General features: G+C 36.6%; 2 protein-coding genes and 1 long non-coding RNA gene across 3 annotated transcripts; 2 read left to right on the forward strand and 1 right to left on the reverse strand.

Annotated features, from left to right (window-relative positions):
• The first annotated feature begins 561 nt into the window (after positions 1-561).
• LOC145209594 (coiled-coil domain-containing protein 77-like) lies at positions 562-6898 on the forward strand. Its single transcript, XM_080079912.1, has 10 exons — positions 562-786; positions 1269-1361; positions 1551-1682; positions 1908-2009; positions 2374-2523; positions 3028-3138; positions 3544-3643; positions 3819-4071; positions 4872-5037; positions 5138-6898. Exons 1-10 carry the CDS (start codon positions 631-633, stop codon positions 5282-5284), a joined length of 1410 nt encoding a protein of 469 aa, XP_079936038.1. The 5' UTR covers positions 562-630; the 3' UTR covers positions 5285-6898.
• A 193-nt stretch (positions 6899-7091) lies between these two features.
• LOC145209592 (uncharacterized) lies at positions 7092-14409 on the reverse strand. Its single transcript, XM_080079909.1, has 10 exons — positions 14211-14409; positions 14063-14137; positions 13698-13888; positions 12637-13478; positions 12237-12308; positions 11453-11533; positions 9749-11173; positions 9458-9541; positions 8243-8965; positions 7092-7813 (listed from the first exon to the last, which is right to left on the reverse strand). The coding sequence occupies exons 2-10, from the start codon at positions 14063-14065 to the stop codon at positions 7092-7094; spliced, it is 4143 nt and encodes a 1380-aa protein (XP_079936035.1). The 5' UTR covers positions 14066-14137; positions 14211-14409.
• Positions 8622-11631, forward strand: LOC145209596 (uncharacterized). The gene is made up of 2 exons (XR_013855125.1): positions 8622-8682; positions 8761-11631. It is a non-coding gene; the product is annotated as an uncharacterized LOC145209596 (long non-coding RNA).
• Positions 14410-15299: the final 890 nt, after the last annotated feature.

A 15299-nucleotide genomic window follows, 5' to 3' on the forward strand; every position in this document is an offset into this window, starting at 1 on the left:
TGTTAAGTGTTAACGTCTTGAACTGGCAAGTTGTTAGCTGATACTTTTATTAGAAATGCGAAACGCTTTAGAAGCAGAAAGCAACTGATTTAGCTATGTTGTATAAATATGGTTTTAAGTCGAATTATTTTGTTTGACTTTTTAACGTATTGAATAACGCAATATGTCTTTTTAAAATGTTGGTTTAACTTTGTCATTGTATATGTATTTTAGGAGTTACCAAAATGATCAAATTTAAGTGTTTGACCTGTTCCAATTATTTTGATGCCATTCGCAATATTTCAAATATAATGTTGGATAAACTTTGTCATTGTATTTTGGAAAAATACCTTACTTAAAAGGACATTAAGTAGTTCACGCTTTTATAGTTGATTTGGCAATAAAAATTCTTTTAAAATGATAACTTATGACAGAAAAAAAATGAGTCTCCTGAAACTAAGTTTTAAGTGTATTTCAAGTTCAATTTAACTTCCAAGTTCCAACCACTGCACATGGATTAACAGCCAATAAAACATGTTAAATCTCTGAAAAAAGCCACAAAGTTACAATTACCTAGCAATCACCTAACTTCATGTATTTTTTACCAGCAAAAATTACACATTTATAGCCTGTGTATATCTGTGTTAAAATATGGCTTCATCTGATGAGGGATCACCAATTCCTTCTGTTAACGAGAGGCTAGGACAGTTACGGCCTTCCCGCGAACTGCTGGAATATTACAGAAAAAAAGTTGCTGAATTTGACAATGAGCACGATGACATGATGAAAAAGCTTAACAACTACAAGGTGAGTGTTTTATGATCGCCATTTTGTGTAAATGTTTCAGGACTGGTCGCAGTTATAAGTAAATGCTCATTTTATCTGACCAATGGTCGAACATGTGATCCTAGTAAATAGAATTGGCCAACATTGACAGGCAAACAGTGATAATTGACTTTCAGCTTACCACCTAGCATGCAAAGCTCAGTTGGCAGAACGCCAGGCCCAGATAGGCTCCTTAGGTGGCATTTAAAACTTGATCTGTTTGGCCAACGTTCGCTGGTCAGCCTTGTAGAGCTGGTTACATTAGAATGCACATGACATTAATTTTCCTGATGTGTGTTACAAAGTAAGGATATTTTTTATACAGCCTCTTACAAGTCTAAAACCGTGCTAAGGTTTGAACATGTAATTTTAGACTTGCAGGTTGCCATTTGTTTTGAAAGTTACCATTCGAACTTAGGTACAAATGGGTGATGTTTTGACTCTTTATTTGTTTTTATATTCAGTCGAGCTATGAAGAACAACACAAGATGGAATGTGAACTAACACAAAGAGAACAAGAAATTGCTGATCTGCAAAAAGCCATCAGTGATTTACAAGTAAATGCACCATTCTGTTTTGTTGGTAATTTGTGTACCGTTAGCCATTCTTGTTGTGTAAGAATTTACAACGTTTTAAAAAAATATTGCCTTTTATGCCATTCTTTAGGCTGACATTAATATTTTTAAATTGTACTTTGTTGTGTTACATTTTGTGAATTGGTTTTAACAGTAAGTTTTTTTTATTAGGTTTGTGTTCTACAAGAACGTGAACAAGTTTTGCGCCTTTATGCCGAAAATGATAGACTGAAAATTCGTGAGATTGGAGACCGAAAAAGAATTCAACATTTACTTGCACTTGCTGGACCAGCTGCTGCAGAAGTTTGTAAAAATTAAAGTTTTTTTTAAAGTGAAGATATATGTGGTTACCATGTCACAATGATCAACACAAGTGCACTTTATGTTAGTCTGTGCTTTTACCTTTTTTACCTAGTTGGTTGTAGTAAAAATACTTTGATAGTATTTTTAACATCATGCAGCATTTGGATATAGCCCCGGTTTCACACCAAATTTATCCCGGTTGCAAGGAAATGTTTTGGTTTGCAGGTTTCCTACTTTCATAAAGAACCTCCTTCCAAGATTGTGATTCCACAGAAGCTACCTAAAGCCCAACATCCACATGAAGATGTGAACAAACAACAACCAGCTGTAAGCATATGCAGTTACACTATAACCAAAAGATGTTCACCTACCTTATATAAAGCTGCTATGAAAAACATACTTTATGCTTAGAGATAGAGTGATTGTCTAAGTGTAACAAAAACAGTTAAAACATGGTTGAAGCTAAAGCTAATGTTCCTGTCAAAATGTTTTCATGCATTTTGCAGTACATACAGTAATTGTTCAATGTTGTTGCATATGCAATTTTTAAACACTGAGAGCTGTTTTAATTCATACATTTTCAAACTTCAAGTTTCAAATTCACACGACAAAGTAGAACTACCCAATCAATAGAACCTTCAACAGAATGCCAAATTTTCGAATTGGGATTAAAACTATATTTATTTTGTAGAGACCTTCCACTAGTTTATCATCTAGACAAGAAAAACACTCTGCATCACCAAGACAACCCACACATCCTGAAGACCAGCAATCCCTTGCGTTGCAAGTTGAAGCTCTACAAGCACAACTTGAAGAACAGACAAAGCTTGCACGAGATCAAGTAACAGAATTCCTTTTTTCCAAACATTTTTGGGCCTTGTGGCTGGCTGCACAAACATTGCACGATCCCTGCCAAAAATTATTTTGAAATAAAAATTACGCAGTAACCTGACCTACATCAGTTAAAGGCTTTTGAGTGAATCAGCTGGTTAACAAGCATTCCATACGACAAGGTGTAAACTAGAAAATAAGAACCATGGCATGAGATGAACATAAATTCATAACTAGGATCATGTCAGAAGCGTTAATGCAGACCAGCGATCATGGCACACTCGTATATAAATCATCTTAACTTGACTCATAGGCATAGATAATTCAGATCAGGCACCTTAACACAGATACAAAACGGGACCTGGCATGTCAACAAACATACCCCCTATTTGTACTCATGATAACATCAGCATATGTTCTAGCAATTACTGTTTTTACTATCACTGCAGAAATACAGCTTTAACATTGTAAAACTACCTGATGCTGTGTCACTAAAACAATTGATATTGTTTAGGTGAATGCATTGTTGGATGAGAGAAGAATTCTTCAAGAAGAAAGCGATCTTGCTCGAGAACGCGACAGAGATCGATATGAACGATACGCAGCTAGGCTTAAAGATACACAAGTGAGTTAGGTGGTTTGCCTTATAAAATATATTTTTGGTGCTACAGTGCTTTCTCTATTGATCTTCAATTAAAATGCAGATAGTCAAGAAAAGACTTGTTTGTATTAAGGCCATTTTGAAGTACCCTCTTAAACTGTAAAATTGGGCGGAACTTGGACGAATGGCCTGGCGCACCTGACCCGCATACAAAACCTGATCGGGTTTCGTCCCCGGGAGTATCCTGGGTTCGAATCCCGTGAACGACAAAGGGCAATTTTCAGTTCTCAGACTGTCACCTGATTGTCGAAAAATGCAATAAAAAAAACTGTAAAATTACACAAGCGTTTAGATTTGTTCACCTTTTGAATATAGGCAACTAAACTGTATTAAGTTTTCTTTTTACATCTCGCATTTCATTTCGTTTAGAATCTTCTGCATGAAAGTACCCAAGATATTTTACAATTGAAGCAAGAACATCGTAGGCAGGAAAAGGGTTGGATGGCAGAGAAAGATGCCTTATTGCAAGGTACTTATGTTACATAAAATTTTAGTTGAGAAGTGATACAAAAAAGCCTAATTTTAAACCCAGGGCCTTGTGCTTGTCATAAAATGGCCTTCCAATTTATATTTTGTTTAAAAAAATATCTAAAACTGCAACTGTGCTTAGATATAAATCAGAAAATCCAAAATTTCAACTTCAGAAATGGATGTATTACGAGAGCAAGTGGATTCGATCCATCGACAGTCTGACAGCAAACACCCGACAGTGACAGCCGCGCAGTTGGCATCGGCGTGTGTCACCGACTACGAAGCCCGGCAACAACTTGAAGCAGAGATCGGCAACTTAGAGCACCAACTTGAACAAGCGGGGAAACTGGCTGACATGTACAGGGAGCAATGTATTCAGGCTGAAGATGAACTTGCACGGATGCGAGAAGAAACTGAAGTACACAGGTAAAATTTATATTTGAAATGTGTCAATCTGATGTATGTTAAGTAAGCTGCAGGCAGTGCAAACTGTTTTAAACCTGAAGCTTTTCATTAGTGCAGCAGGAAACATTAGACCACTGGTTCTCAAACTTTTTTGTTGCGACCCCACTGGAAAAGTTTTCTAGACTTGTGTCGCACCAGCAAATAAAAGTTAATGAGAAAACTTATTATTAAAGTTGTGTTTATTGACACAACAACAGAAAGCCATGAAATGGAACTATTCTGCGACACTCTTGGAAAATTGAAACGAAACACCAGGGCATCGCAGCGCACAGTTTGAGAACTACTGCATTAGCCAATATGGCTTTTGTCTTGTCACCAGCTGCAATAATAAGTTCTTATTGGTCGAAACATTGTGCACTGTCTGTAGCTTACTAAAAAAAATTTTGTTTTATATATTGCGCATTGGAATTATAATTTGTACCTTGGAAGACTTTAAAGATAAAATTTGCATAGTGGGGACCACATAACCCATTGTCTTTTTAGTGTCAATAACTTTTACTAATATAGCCGATAAAATTAAAAAATGTTATTTTGCAAAGTCAATACTGACATAAATTTATTATTAATATTTTGTTTATGCTTGTGCTGTTTTCTGCGGGTGGCTTGCTTTTTACTGTTTTCATGAACTGAACTGGGTATAGTGGTCTCTGTACGAAGCTGCTAACTTGGCAGATATAGAAAAGAAGTTTAGCAATAGTGCATTACCGGCATTGCTTCCACTGATAAAATGAACACATCTTTATAATGTGTGATATTTTCAGGGACATCTTTAAGGAGCGCACAGAAAAGATGGCAAAGCGCTTGGAATTGATGACGGTCCGGTATGCAGCGCTTGAGAAGCGGCGTGGTTCAGAAGTGGAAGGATTTAAGACGGACGTTAAAAACCTGAGAAAACGGCTCAAGGATCTTGAAAAACAACTTTATAAGGTTTGATTTACTACTTATTTGTTGCATTTTCTTTAAGTAACAGAACAGAAAAGCCCCTTATGCACAACTGCAAAAGTTTAAGCCATTTTATTGCTTACAGGTGACAGTAGGTGGCGCTGTTTCTGATGTTGAGGTTTTACAAACTGTTCGAGCCACTGCAGGGCGCTCAAGAGTTATTCAAAATGAACTGAAAAACCTCAAAAGCAAGATTTACACATTGGAAGGAGATTTAAGGGGAATATACTGAAAACCCATCTGTCTTTTTTTTGATATTTGCCTTAGTGTGTACCGGTCTGGTGCTGGTTAAATGTTAAACAGTTGGTTTTGTCTGGCAGAGCAAATTCTAAGAAATTTTTCACTTTTAAATACACAAAAAAAGGATTACTGTTAATGAACATTTGTTAACCCCTAGAAATGCTTTTGCAATTAAATTTTGGAATTTGAAAATTAAAGTCTAAATTGATTTTTATCAGTTTCGTTCACTAATATACAGTTCAACAAATTTGTCGTTCAACTGGTGTTATGTTAAACAAAATACTAGTTGTTGTTTCAAGAACTTGTATTTGCTGACGTTTCGTCCACCAGAACGGTAGGACTTCTTCAGAGCAATGAACGAATAATACAGCGGGCCCAGAGACGAAAATGCATGGAAACAGCGGGATACGATGCACAATAATTACATTAGGACAAAGGCTTTCCGTGAAGAGTTGCGTGTGCTACTAAATGACAGAGCGTAACTAATGCACGATATTTGATGGGGAAGTCTGACGCAAAATGTCGCGGAAAACTGCGCTGAGGTTTTTGCCATCGTTACAATTTAAAACATTTGAATTAGAATTTATGAGGCAACTTTCGAAGACCAATCTTTTCGACCAATCCATACATTTTCGTCTCTGGGCCCGCTGTATTATTCGTTCATTGCTCTGAAGAAGTCCTACCGTTCTGGTGGACGAAACGTCAGCAAATACAAGTTCTTGAAACAACAACTAGTATTTTGTTTAACATAACACCAGTTGAACGACAAATTTGTTGAATATGCAACCTGGTGGACGAAACACCTGTTCAGTATTTAATATACAGTTAGTGTTGACCAATAGGGAAAACTAGACCTATGAAAATCAGTTACTTTTGGGAACAGAATTTTTTGTTTCTGAAATTTTACTTTCACAATATTTGCATTTCTGTGACTTGTTAAACCTGGCTTTCAATGTGCTCCTGTTTTTAATTTTTTTAGTAAATTTCTTTGTAGAATTTAAAAATTTTTATTAGTGCATATTTGTCAGCGATAAAAAACAACAAAATCACAAAAAATTGCAACACCTTGACAGAAGTCATTGAACTTATTGATTTGAAGAAATTATGGGCATTTTGGCAGATTGTAGACATTGCAAATACAAACACCTTGCAATATAAAAGTACCAAACACAAAAATGGGGTCAGAAACATGTGATAATTACAAAAATACAAAATATTTTTAAAAGAAATATGTATACATCAACATTATGATGTATGTTACATAGCACATTAAAATATGGCTGCAAGGAGATTTGACAGAAAAGATTTTAACATGACTGGCAAAGATAATGTATGTATTAAACACAGAGCATTCCATTATTTTGATAATGTTGTTGGACATATTAGTAGGATTTAATACCGTTGCATTTATTTGTTACGCCACAAAACAGCCTATTGTTGCAGCCATTCTTTAGTTTTCAAGCAGCCGAGATGACAGTAGGTAGTATTTTTACAGTTCTGTTGTGTTTTTTTACGAGAAAGCGGTTAACTTTATGGTTTAAATTTTCCTTTTCAACTGGTTTGGATAAATTCTGTCAAATTGATTTACTTAGCAAACAAGAAAATGGCTTTCAGGGCTCTTTTTGACAACTTTCCAGGATCTCATTAAACTACTGTGGCAAATGTAAATGTTTTTGGTTAAAAATAACCAGATTTGATCTTGGGGGGCAGACTTAAAATTGAAATCACTTGAAACTGCGTGAAAGTTTTTGACTAATTGTTATGTTTGGAGACCTTTTCGTCCCTTATTTTACCATAGTTTATAACTCTCCAATCGCCAAAGTGTTAAGATGGTTGATCCATGTATTACTGTTTAAAGCCATTTTCCTTGCCCATGACTGAGTTCCGAGAAGGTCAAAGCAACTGTGTGCTTGCACAAAGTTTAGGATGGCATTTTTGTATTTTTTCATCATAAAATTTGCCAAGCCCTTATTGTAGTGACACCAGCCACTAAACTGATAGCTTTGTCCTGAAGTAGATTCAGATGTTTCCTCAGCCTTTGTACTCATTTCCACTGTTTTGTCATAGTCGCCATTGTAGAAGTAACAAATACTGAGATAATCAACACATTTTGGCAACAAACTCTTTGTTGCATTTGATGAATCAGCAAATCCTGTTACTTCATTTATGATGTTTAGAAGTTGAGAAAGAAAAGGTTTCTTCCCATGCAACCAGGCCATGTCGGAAACGTGTCTTATTTGCAAAATAAGTTGTGCAAGGTTTTCGAATCTCGTTGAAGGATCAGCCTCTACTTCCAGCAAGCTGAGAATCTGGGAAAAAATCTGAATGGCATCATGGATTCGACCAGCTTTAGCAAGTTTGGAAGCAGTCAGGATTAAGTTTTTTGTCAACATTTTCAAGTTTCGAATTGGTTCCGATTGTAATAAATTTGCCAATCTTCTGCATTTCACAGTGACTTCCAGGTGACGTCCAACGTGCATAGCACTGTGTATACTGGAAATCAGCTGATGAACGGAGCAGTCTGCATGAAAAAAGTCTTGTTAAATATTTTAGGGCAATTGTGTTACTATGATGTCTTGTACCAGTGGTGGGATTTAATTTATGTGCCAGTCGGTTCTATAGCAAAAGTCATATTTTCCAGCCGGTTCTGTTACAAAAAGTCCATTGAAAGTAACCAGTAATACTAACCGATTCGCTGATCTTACACAATTTCGTGAGACGGCTGTATAGAACTGGTGTGAACCCGCTGAATCCCATCACTGATTACACCCTTTTTATTGTAACATACCCCCTTAACAAATTTATTTGTGCACCTTTAACTTTTAATCTTTTTCACTATTGCATTTTGTTGTACTATATCCCACGAACATAAAATATACTTTTGTTATCAAATAACTGATCATAATTACATGACTACACAGGAAAAAGAGAAACAAGTTATAAAATGTACCTGGTGTGACATTGTTGCAGTTTACAATGCGAAGTTCAATGTCAGCCATAAGTTCCTTTTTTACTTTTTCATCAACTTCCGTGCAGTTTTGTAATGCAGCTTTTGCGATGTCCAACTCTCCATGTGCTTGCCTTAGTTTGCCGATTCTTTCATACACCAATGCAATGTGGTAATGCAATCTAATCTGTTGAGCGGTCAGAGCTTCGATGCCAAGGTTTTCGTTAAGAATTTCCATGCTTGCGATGTAATGATGCATTGCAGTTTCATTCTCACGCTTTGTATAGTAGCACTGACCGATACAACAAAGACAGTAGGCTTCAGTTAGACTTTGCAATCTTGAAGAAGCCTCTTTTACCCTACGCACGACTCTCACTATTGCATTCAACACTTCCATAGCCCTGGTTCTTACTTCAAGTTTGCCCCCTTTGTGGACATGCATTGTAAGTTTTGCACATAATTCAAGTTTTACAAGTTTATCGTTTGGCCGAAATACTGAAATCATCTTTATAATATGGCAGATTAGATTGATAGCGGTGGCTGGCATGGATTGGGAAATGCATGTTGTTACAAGAGAGATGACTTCTTCGACAACTTGTGGGTAGTTTGCAACAGTAAGGGAGTCGAACTTTAAAGACCTGCTGAAAGTAAGAGCGACCTCGTCATCTCTTTCAGCGATGCGTTTTTCAAGAGTTCGAAGCTCGAGAAGACAGATTCCCAAATTGGCTAAAAATAAGAAAATCGTTTAAGGAGGGATTTTATGACCTATCTAACTTTATGAAGGGTCTACTACACCATGTGTCGGCAACCCCTGGCATGCATACCAAGGTTGGCATTCGATGTGATTTTTCATGGCGCGCCACATGATTTGTGTGTTTATATTGAAGTACAAATTTAAACAGTTACATTGCTTGTTTTCAGTTATTTATCATTCAATGGTCTTGAAATATGCACAAATCTGTTTGGCGCGCCATGAAAAATCACATCAGCCTACATGCACAAATCTGTCTATTTTGTGTTCGCTCTTGATATCAGCTGGCACAAATCACGCTAAGTCATTACCACATGGAAATAACAAGTAAATTGGCATATGTCGCTTAAAAGGTTGCCGACCCCTGGTCTACACTATTTTATGTCAGTTGCTGTAATAGTTACACACATAATCATGCAAGCTGTGTACACATGCGAGCTAAATTTATGAAAACACATTTGCATTACCTTCAATTTGATTGTCATCTGAAGAAAGTGTAGGATGTTCAGAATCCAATGAATTTGTGTCATGGTCATCTGGTACTGGTTGGTCTTTTAAAAAAACATAAGTCGGTAAATTTTTAGAGCTTTGTCTGCTTATTTATTTATGCAAGTATTCAAATTTTCTAAAGTTGAAACGTTATTACAATTTATGTCACTTTCTTTAATAGCAACGCGCTGCAACGCTCACAAAAAGCCCAGTTTAGATATCATAAAATGATTGTGTAGCTAAACCTATACTGATAAGAGTTTTCGTACCAGTAAGTTCTTCAGTTGACTGAACTGTTGAATCATCTGGTATTTTGGGAATAGTAGGTGATGCACCTAATTGAGGTTTAAACTGGGTGGGTTGAATCATTCTTGTTTCATCCGGACTTCGTGTTGGCTGCATCGAAGTTTGCCTCATAACCAATTGCTTGGGGGTTGTTTCTCTATTGGTACATGAACGACTCCTAGGAAGAGGCACAAGGGGGCTTGTGCCCGATTGTGGTTTGGAGTCAACTGGAGTAATGCATAGAGAGAAGAGATTTTCTGTAGCAAGAAGAGATAAAACATCAGTAGCAAATGCGTTGACTTGTACATTGTGAGGTTCTTCTTCAGTATTCAAACTTTCATCAGCAACTTTTTTTGGCTGGGTAATTTCTGGAGCAGAAAAATCAGTGTCTACTGAACTGCCGCTGTATGAATTAAATTTTTCTGGAGGCACATCAATGGATTCTGGTATATCCTGATCCGCAGAAAACATTTGCTTTGGTACTGTTTCTGCAAAACTCTTAAAAGCAGCCTGGGAGTTATAGCTTTCTTCCTGTGTGTATCCGTTATCTGCAAGAACTTGTTTTGGAGGAGTTCCGTCATTTTTAGTGTTTACTGAATTGGTTTGAAATCCTGATTCCAATTTGCCTTTGTATAAATAATTTGTAGTTTCCATTGGTAAAATCTTCTTTGGTACAGTCTCAACTAAACTCATTGCATCAAAACCTTTCTGTGGCGCTAACTGGGCTGTGGAATTTGCTGTGATTTCATAGACTTTCTTGGGCTCTGTTTCATTTGATGTGAAAGTAAGAGAAGGACCACTATTTGCCTCTTTTGGCTGTGTTTCAGAAATCTGCCATTCACTGGATAAAGAAGCATCATGTGATTGTGGTACATCCTGATCGGAAGTAAAAATTTGTTTCGGAACTGTTCCAGCAGGACTATTATAAGCAACTTGGGAGTGATAGCCTTCTTCCTGTGTGATATCATCATCTAGAAGAACTTGCTTTGGAAGAGTTTCATCATTTACTGTCAAGTCTTCATTACTTACATTTATCACATTTCCGCTATTCAGCAGTGAAGCAAGTGGTTTTAAAGCTGTTGTCTCATCTTCAGAAGGTATTAGACTGCCTGAAGGGCTTGCTATTCCAACCACCTGTTTAGGATTTGTTGCATCAATTTCAGTTAAAGCTTCATCCGGTTCATTTAAAGAATCCACAAGCAGTTTAGGATTTGTTGCATCAATTTCAGTTAAAGCTTCATCCGGTTCATTTAAAGAATCCGCAAGCAGTTTAGGATTTGTTGCATCAATTTCAGTTAAAGCTTCTTCCGGTTCATTTAAAGAATCCACAAGCAGTTTAGGATTTGTCTCACTTGACTCCGCATTTTCAAAAGGAGTTTGAATTGACTCAGCATTTTCAGAAGGAGGTTCTGTGAAACGGAACATTTTTGCAAAAGCTGCTTGCATATTTGGACTTATATTTTAATCAACAACCTCAAAAGCCTATTAAAACCTTTATTAAAAGCAAATTTTAAAAACAGTTAAGCACAATGCAGCCACACCATCATGTGAAAGAGGCTTAAATGAAAAAAGGTTTGGTTTCACTATTTATGGATACAGTTTTGGAAGGAAGACTTTGACTGAAACTACCATAAAACGGTCGCACAATGTATATGTATAATGGCTTTATGAGTCAACAACTTAATTACCATTGTCAGGTGCTTCCTGAGCTTGAGGTACAATCACACTTGCATCTTGTGGTTGGGTCACTGAAACTGATGACTCAGGAACTAAAATAAACAATGAAAGTTGAAATAATTTCGGAACTGTAAATTTTTACTCAAAAACACTAAGGCTTCTTGTGAAATAAAAAAGGCTATTAAAAGCACACTGTGGTTGATATTTGTGCAATCACAGTTCCAAAGATAAGACATAGATGAATAGCTGAGATCAGCCCTGAAGCTTAATGCAGACCAGTGATCATGGTGAATTCTTGGTGAAGCTTGTTAGTTATTATATTGAAAGCATTTTATCTGTTCCATTTTGGCAATTTCATCTTTTTAAGTGTTAAGTTTTTTTAAACAAATGTCACTTGTTTGTTTAGCAAAGTGTATAAACATGTGTTTAAACAGTATCGCGTAGATACTATACCAGGGGTGCACAACCTGCGGCCGTGAACATGCTACAACATATGTACTGACGGTCGTGACATAAGTAATACTTCTTACATATTATATGTTTGGATTTCAAAGCTGCTCCAAACAGATTTTATGAGACTAAAAAACCTAGCAGGAATATGTGTACGACTTTTTGTACGCTCATTACCTATATACTTACACCTATACATAGGCGGTCGTTGGTGAAAAAAGTATCTGCAAGCGGCCGTCATATCTAAAAGGTTGTGCACCCCTGTACTAGACACTTAGCAAAACATAAACTACATATTCATGACATTCGTGGTGCTCTCTACCACACGTCTGTGTGAAAACTTACCAGGGACAGGAGGATCTTCAACCACTGCTGGAAAATCCGGAACAAAGTGTTGAGGAATGTTTCCTCCTGAGCCTGCATTTGATATCAGTTGTTTTAGCTCAACGCTTTACTAATTTGAATGCAAAAAAATATTTAGACCAAAAATCCACTGCTGCTATTGGGATTTTGCAATATGCCTAACTAATGCATACTGCTTCAGAAACTTACATTAAAAATAAATGGAATAACAACAGTAACTTTGACTACAAATTGTTGCATTAGCATTTGCGCAAACTCTAGGACCATAAAGAGTGTCCCTTAACTTTACTCATAAGACTTGTAAACAGATATGTGTATAATACTTTACTCTTTACTATAAAAAATAGCTAGCTGTGTTAAAGCTTTAAAATATTTTACTAACCTTGACGAAAAGAGCGATTAATGACAGAATATTCAGTAAGAAGAATCTTGGTTTCATCCTCCCACGAAATTGGTGGCAATTCCATCTCTTTAACAGCAACATTCACACTGTGCTGTATTTCAGCGGGATCAACTTGCAGAAGTCGGTCCTGAAGGCCATCACGGACTGATAACATGTCAGGTCGCAATTCTGGGTCGTGCTCCCAACATTCTCTCATCACTTGCTCTAGAAGCTCGATGATAATAAGGTCATCGGGTTCACATTGCTTCTTTAGGTTGTCGATTTTCCAGGTTTCTGGACGTTCCCCGCGACAAATTGCAGCAAGAAATGATTCGACATCTGCTTCGTAAGGCATTCCACGTGTGAGAAGCATATGCAAAATCAATGCGTAGCTATAGACATCTTGCTCCTTTTTAACACGAGCTGTTCCGTGTTGAAGCCTCTCCGGTGCAGCATAAACAAGAGTAAATTCCATGCTTTGTTTCGAGCGAGTGGCAGTTGACGACCCTGTATAGCTGCTGAATCTTGCGCTGCCAAAGTCGCCAATTTTGCAATGAAGATCATATGTTAAAAGAACATTTTCCGGTTTCATGTCACCGTGGGTCACTCGTTTTTCCTTTGTCAGGTTATGAATAAAAGCCAGCCCGGTAGAGAGCTCCGAGGCCGTTCGAAGGCTTAACTTAGGTGATATTTCTATGTCATCTAAGAGTAAATCTCTGAGGTTTCCACCACGCATGTATTCTGTGATAAGAGCCATCGCCTCGGACCATTTACTCCAACCAAACATTCGTAGAATGTTATCATGATTGGCTTTTTGAAGGACCTCAAATTCTTGCTGGATTCTGCACAACATAAAAGAATATTGAAAAACAAATACCTTACAAGAATCCTGTAATTAAGTTTCTTATTATTAAAACAAATAGCACATTTTTCAGTGTTTACTCATATTTTAACTAGCAATAGCAGTTAATAACAAATATTTTTACTAGAGCATTTAAAAGTGTTAAGTGACTATTATTCAGATTTGCTTGTGAGAGGGTAAAATCAAGTAAAATATTTACTTTTTTTCGAGTCGCTTCTTTTCACGATGACCACCAGAAATTGGAAAACACTTTAAAGCCACATTGCCAAGTTTTTTATGTCGACCAAGTCGGACAACTCCAAATGACCCAGAACCCAACTCTCCAGTTTCATCATTAGCGATGCAATCGATTTCAAAAGCTTCATACCTCTTGAAGATAAATTCTTCAGCCTACAGATAAAATTTGACAACATTTCAAGCAGATATTCTTAAATGTTATCATTTAATTAAATATATTTTGCATTTCTTGATAACAGCAATAAATAAGCTATGATTAATCTTTTAGCATGGGGTTTATTTAAAACGAATAAACAAACTCATTTATTGACACACTTAGTCACTTACCATTTGGCTTGTTCATCATTTTGTGCTAAACAAAGCCTGAATTACAACATCTTTTTACCCACGTCAAGTAAATATCTGCAAATAAAAACATTGAATCAACTTTATTTTCCAATTTAAAAACAACAACATTTTCTACGTGCTAATATACCTGTATATTAGAACATAGGAAGGAACCAAAAGTACAATAGCCTGTTAGCACGCTACGCTTTTGAAGAGAAATAAACGTCTTTCAAAGGGCAAAGGCCATTCGGAACCCATCGGTACCGTTAAAAATTAACTTTTTGTAATTTAAAATAAATATTTCCCAACCAATACAATACCACGGGAAGTCCCTAAATGAAATCCCCACTTTCGATGCGTTTGTCCCCACCTGGCGTAAAAAAATGAAATAAAATATTGACACACCAGGAGGTAAGAGAGTTGAGAATGTCGTGGTGTTCCATGTGGCACGAGTTTTTTTATTAGTCGTATTTTTGCATTGAATCGTGACCGTTCGTGAGCAAAGAGATGCAAGGTATGATTTCAAGAAAATAGCAAGATCAGCCAGACATCGATAACTGGTGCGCCATGTTAGCAGATTTTGGTCAAAATAGTCAAACGTGTTTTTTTGGCGTAGGAAAGGCTTCTGCTAACAATCATGTAATGACCATGTTTTCCAAGATGTTTTGTGTGTTTTGTAAATTGTGTTTCATCGCCAATACTGAACATTTAAAAACAGTGGAATTTTAAAACCTGGTGTACTTATTCAAATAGAACTAAAGATTGTTTTGTTTTACAATTAAAAGTAATTGTTTTCTATTTTAGGAGTAGTTTAAACGTGGTGTAATAGATACTTGTGACAAAATCAAAATGTGGTAAGCGTCAAGTAACAAAGCTAAAAGACTGTTTTCCATCCACTGTATTTGTATCAAAGTCAGGTAATGCAAGTTTACTCAATGCAGCATGAGTAGTGGTATAAAGAGACACCATTCAAATGTTGCTGTGAAAAAGACAGGCAAGCATCGACGTGGGCTCTACATCAATTTGGAAGATGTCATTGATGCTTTTTCAGTGTACGCAAATTCTTCAGGATGGGTTCTACACAAATATGAAGGCTGGATCTGTTTTGCTATACATAGCAGTGAATTCGAAGACCCGGACATTAAGGTTATAGTTAAAACAAACTTAGAGTACAAAGTGATTGTAGCAGGACTTTTGCTTGATACAAGGCTACCTTCTCTTGCAAAAAATGAACTGA

This window comes from Phallusia mammillata, chromosome 1 (assembly GCF_965637545.1).
Source record: "Phallusia mammillata chromosome 1, kaPhaMamm4.hap1.1, whole genome shotgun sequence".
Taxonomy (NCBI): domain Eukaryota; kingdom Metazoa; phylum Chordata; class Ascidiacea; order Phlebobranchia; family Ascidiidae; genus Phallusia; species Phallusia mammillata.

Coding starts and splice junctions, on each gene's coding strand:
- LOC145209594 (XM_080079912.1), top strand. CDS start 631: ATGGCTTCATCTGATGAGGGATCACCAATTCCTTCTGTTAACGAGAGG. Junction 2,524..3,027: donor CAAAGCTTGCACGAGATCAA/GTAACAGAATTC, acceptor GATATTGTTTAG/GTGAATGCATTGTTGGATGA. Junction 3,139..3,543: donor CTAGGCTTAAAGATACACAA/GTGAGTTAGGTG, acceptor CATTTCGTTTAG/AATCTTCTGCATGAAAGTAC.
- LOC145209592 (XM_080079909.1), bottom strand. Junction 13,479..13,697: donor AAGAAGCGACTCGAAAAAAA/GTAAATATTTTA, acceptor TATGTTGTGCAG/AATCCAGCAAGAATTTGAGG. Junction 12,309..12,636: donor TAATCGCTCTTTTCGTCAAG/GTTAGTAAAATA, acceptor TATCAAATGCAG/GCTCAGGAGGAAACATTCCT.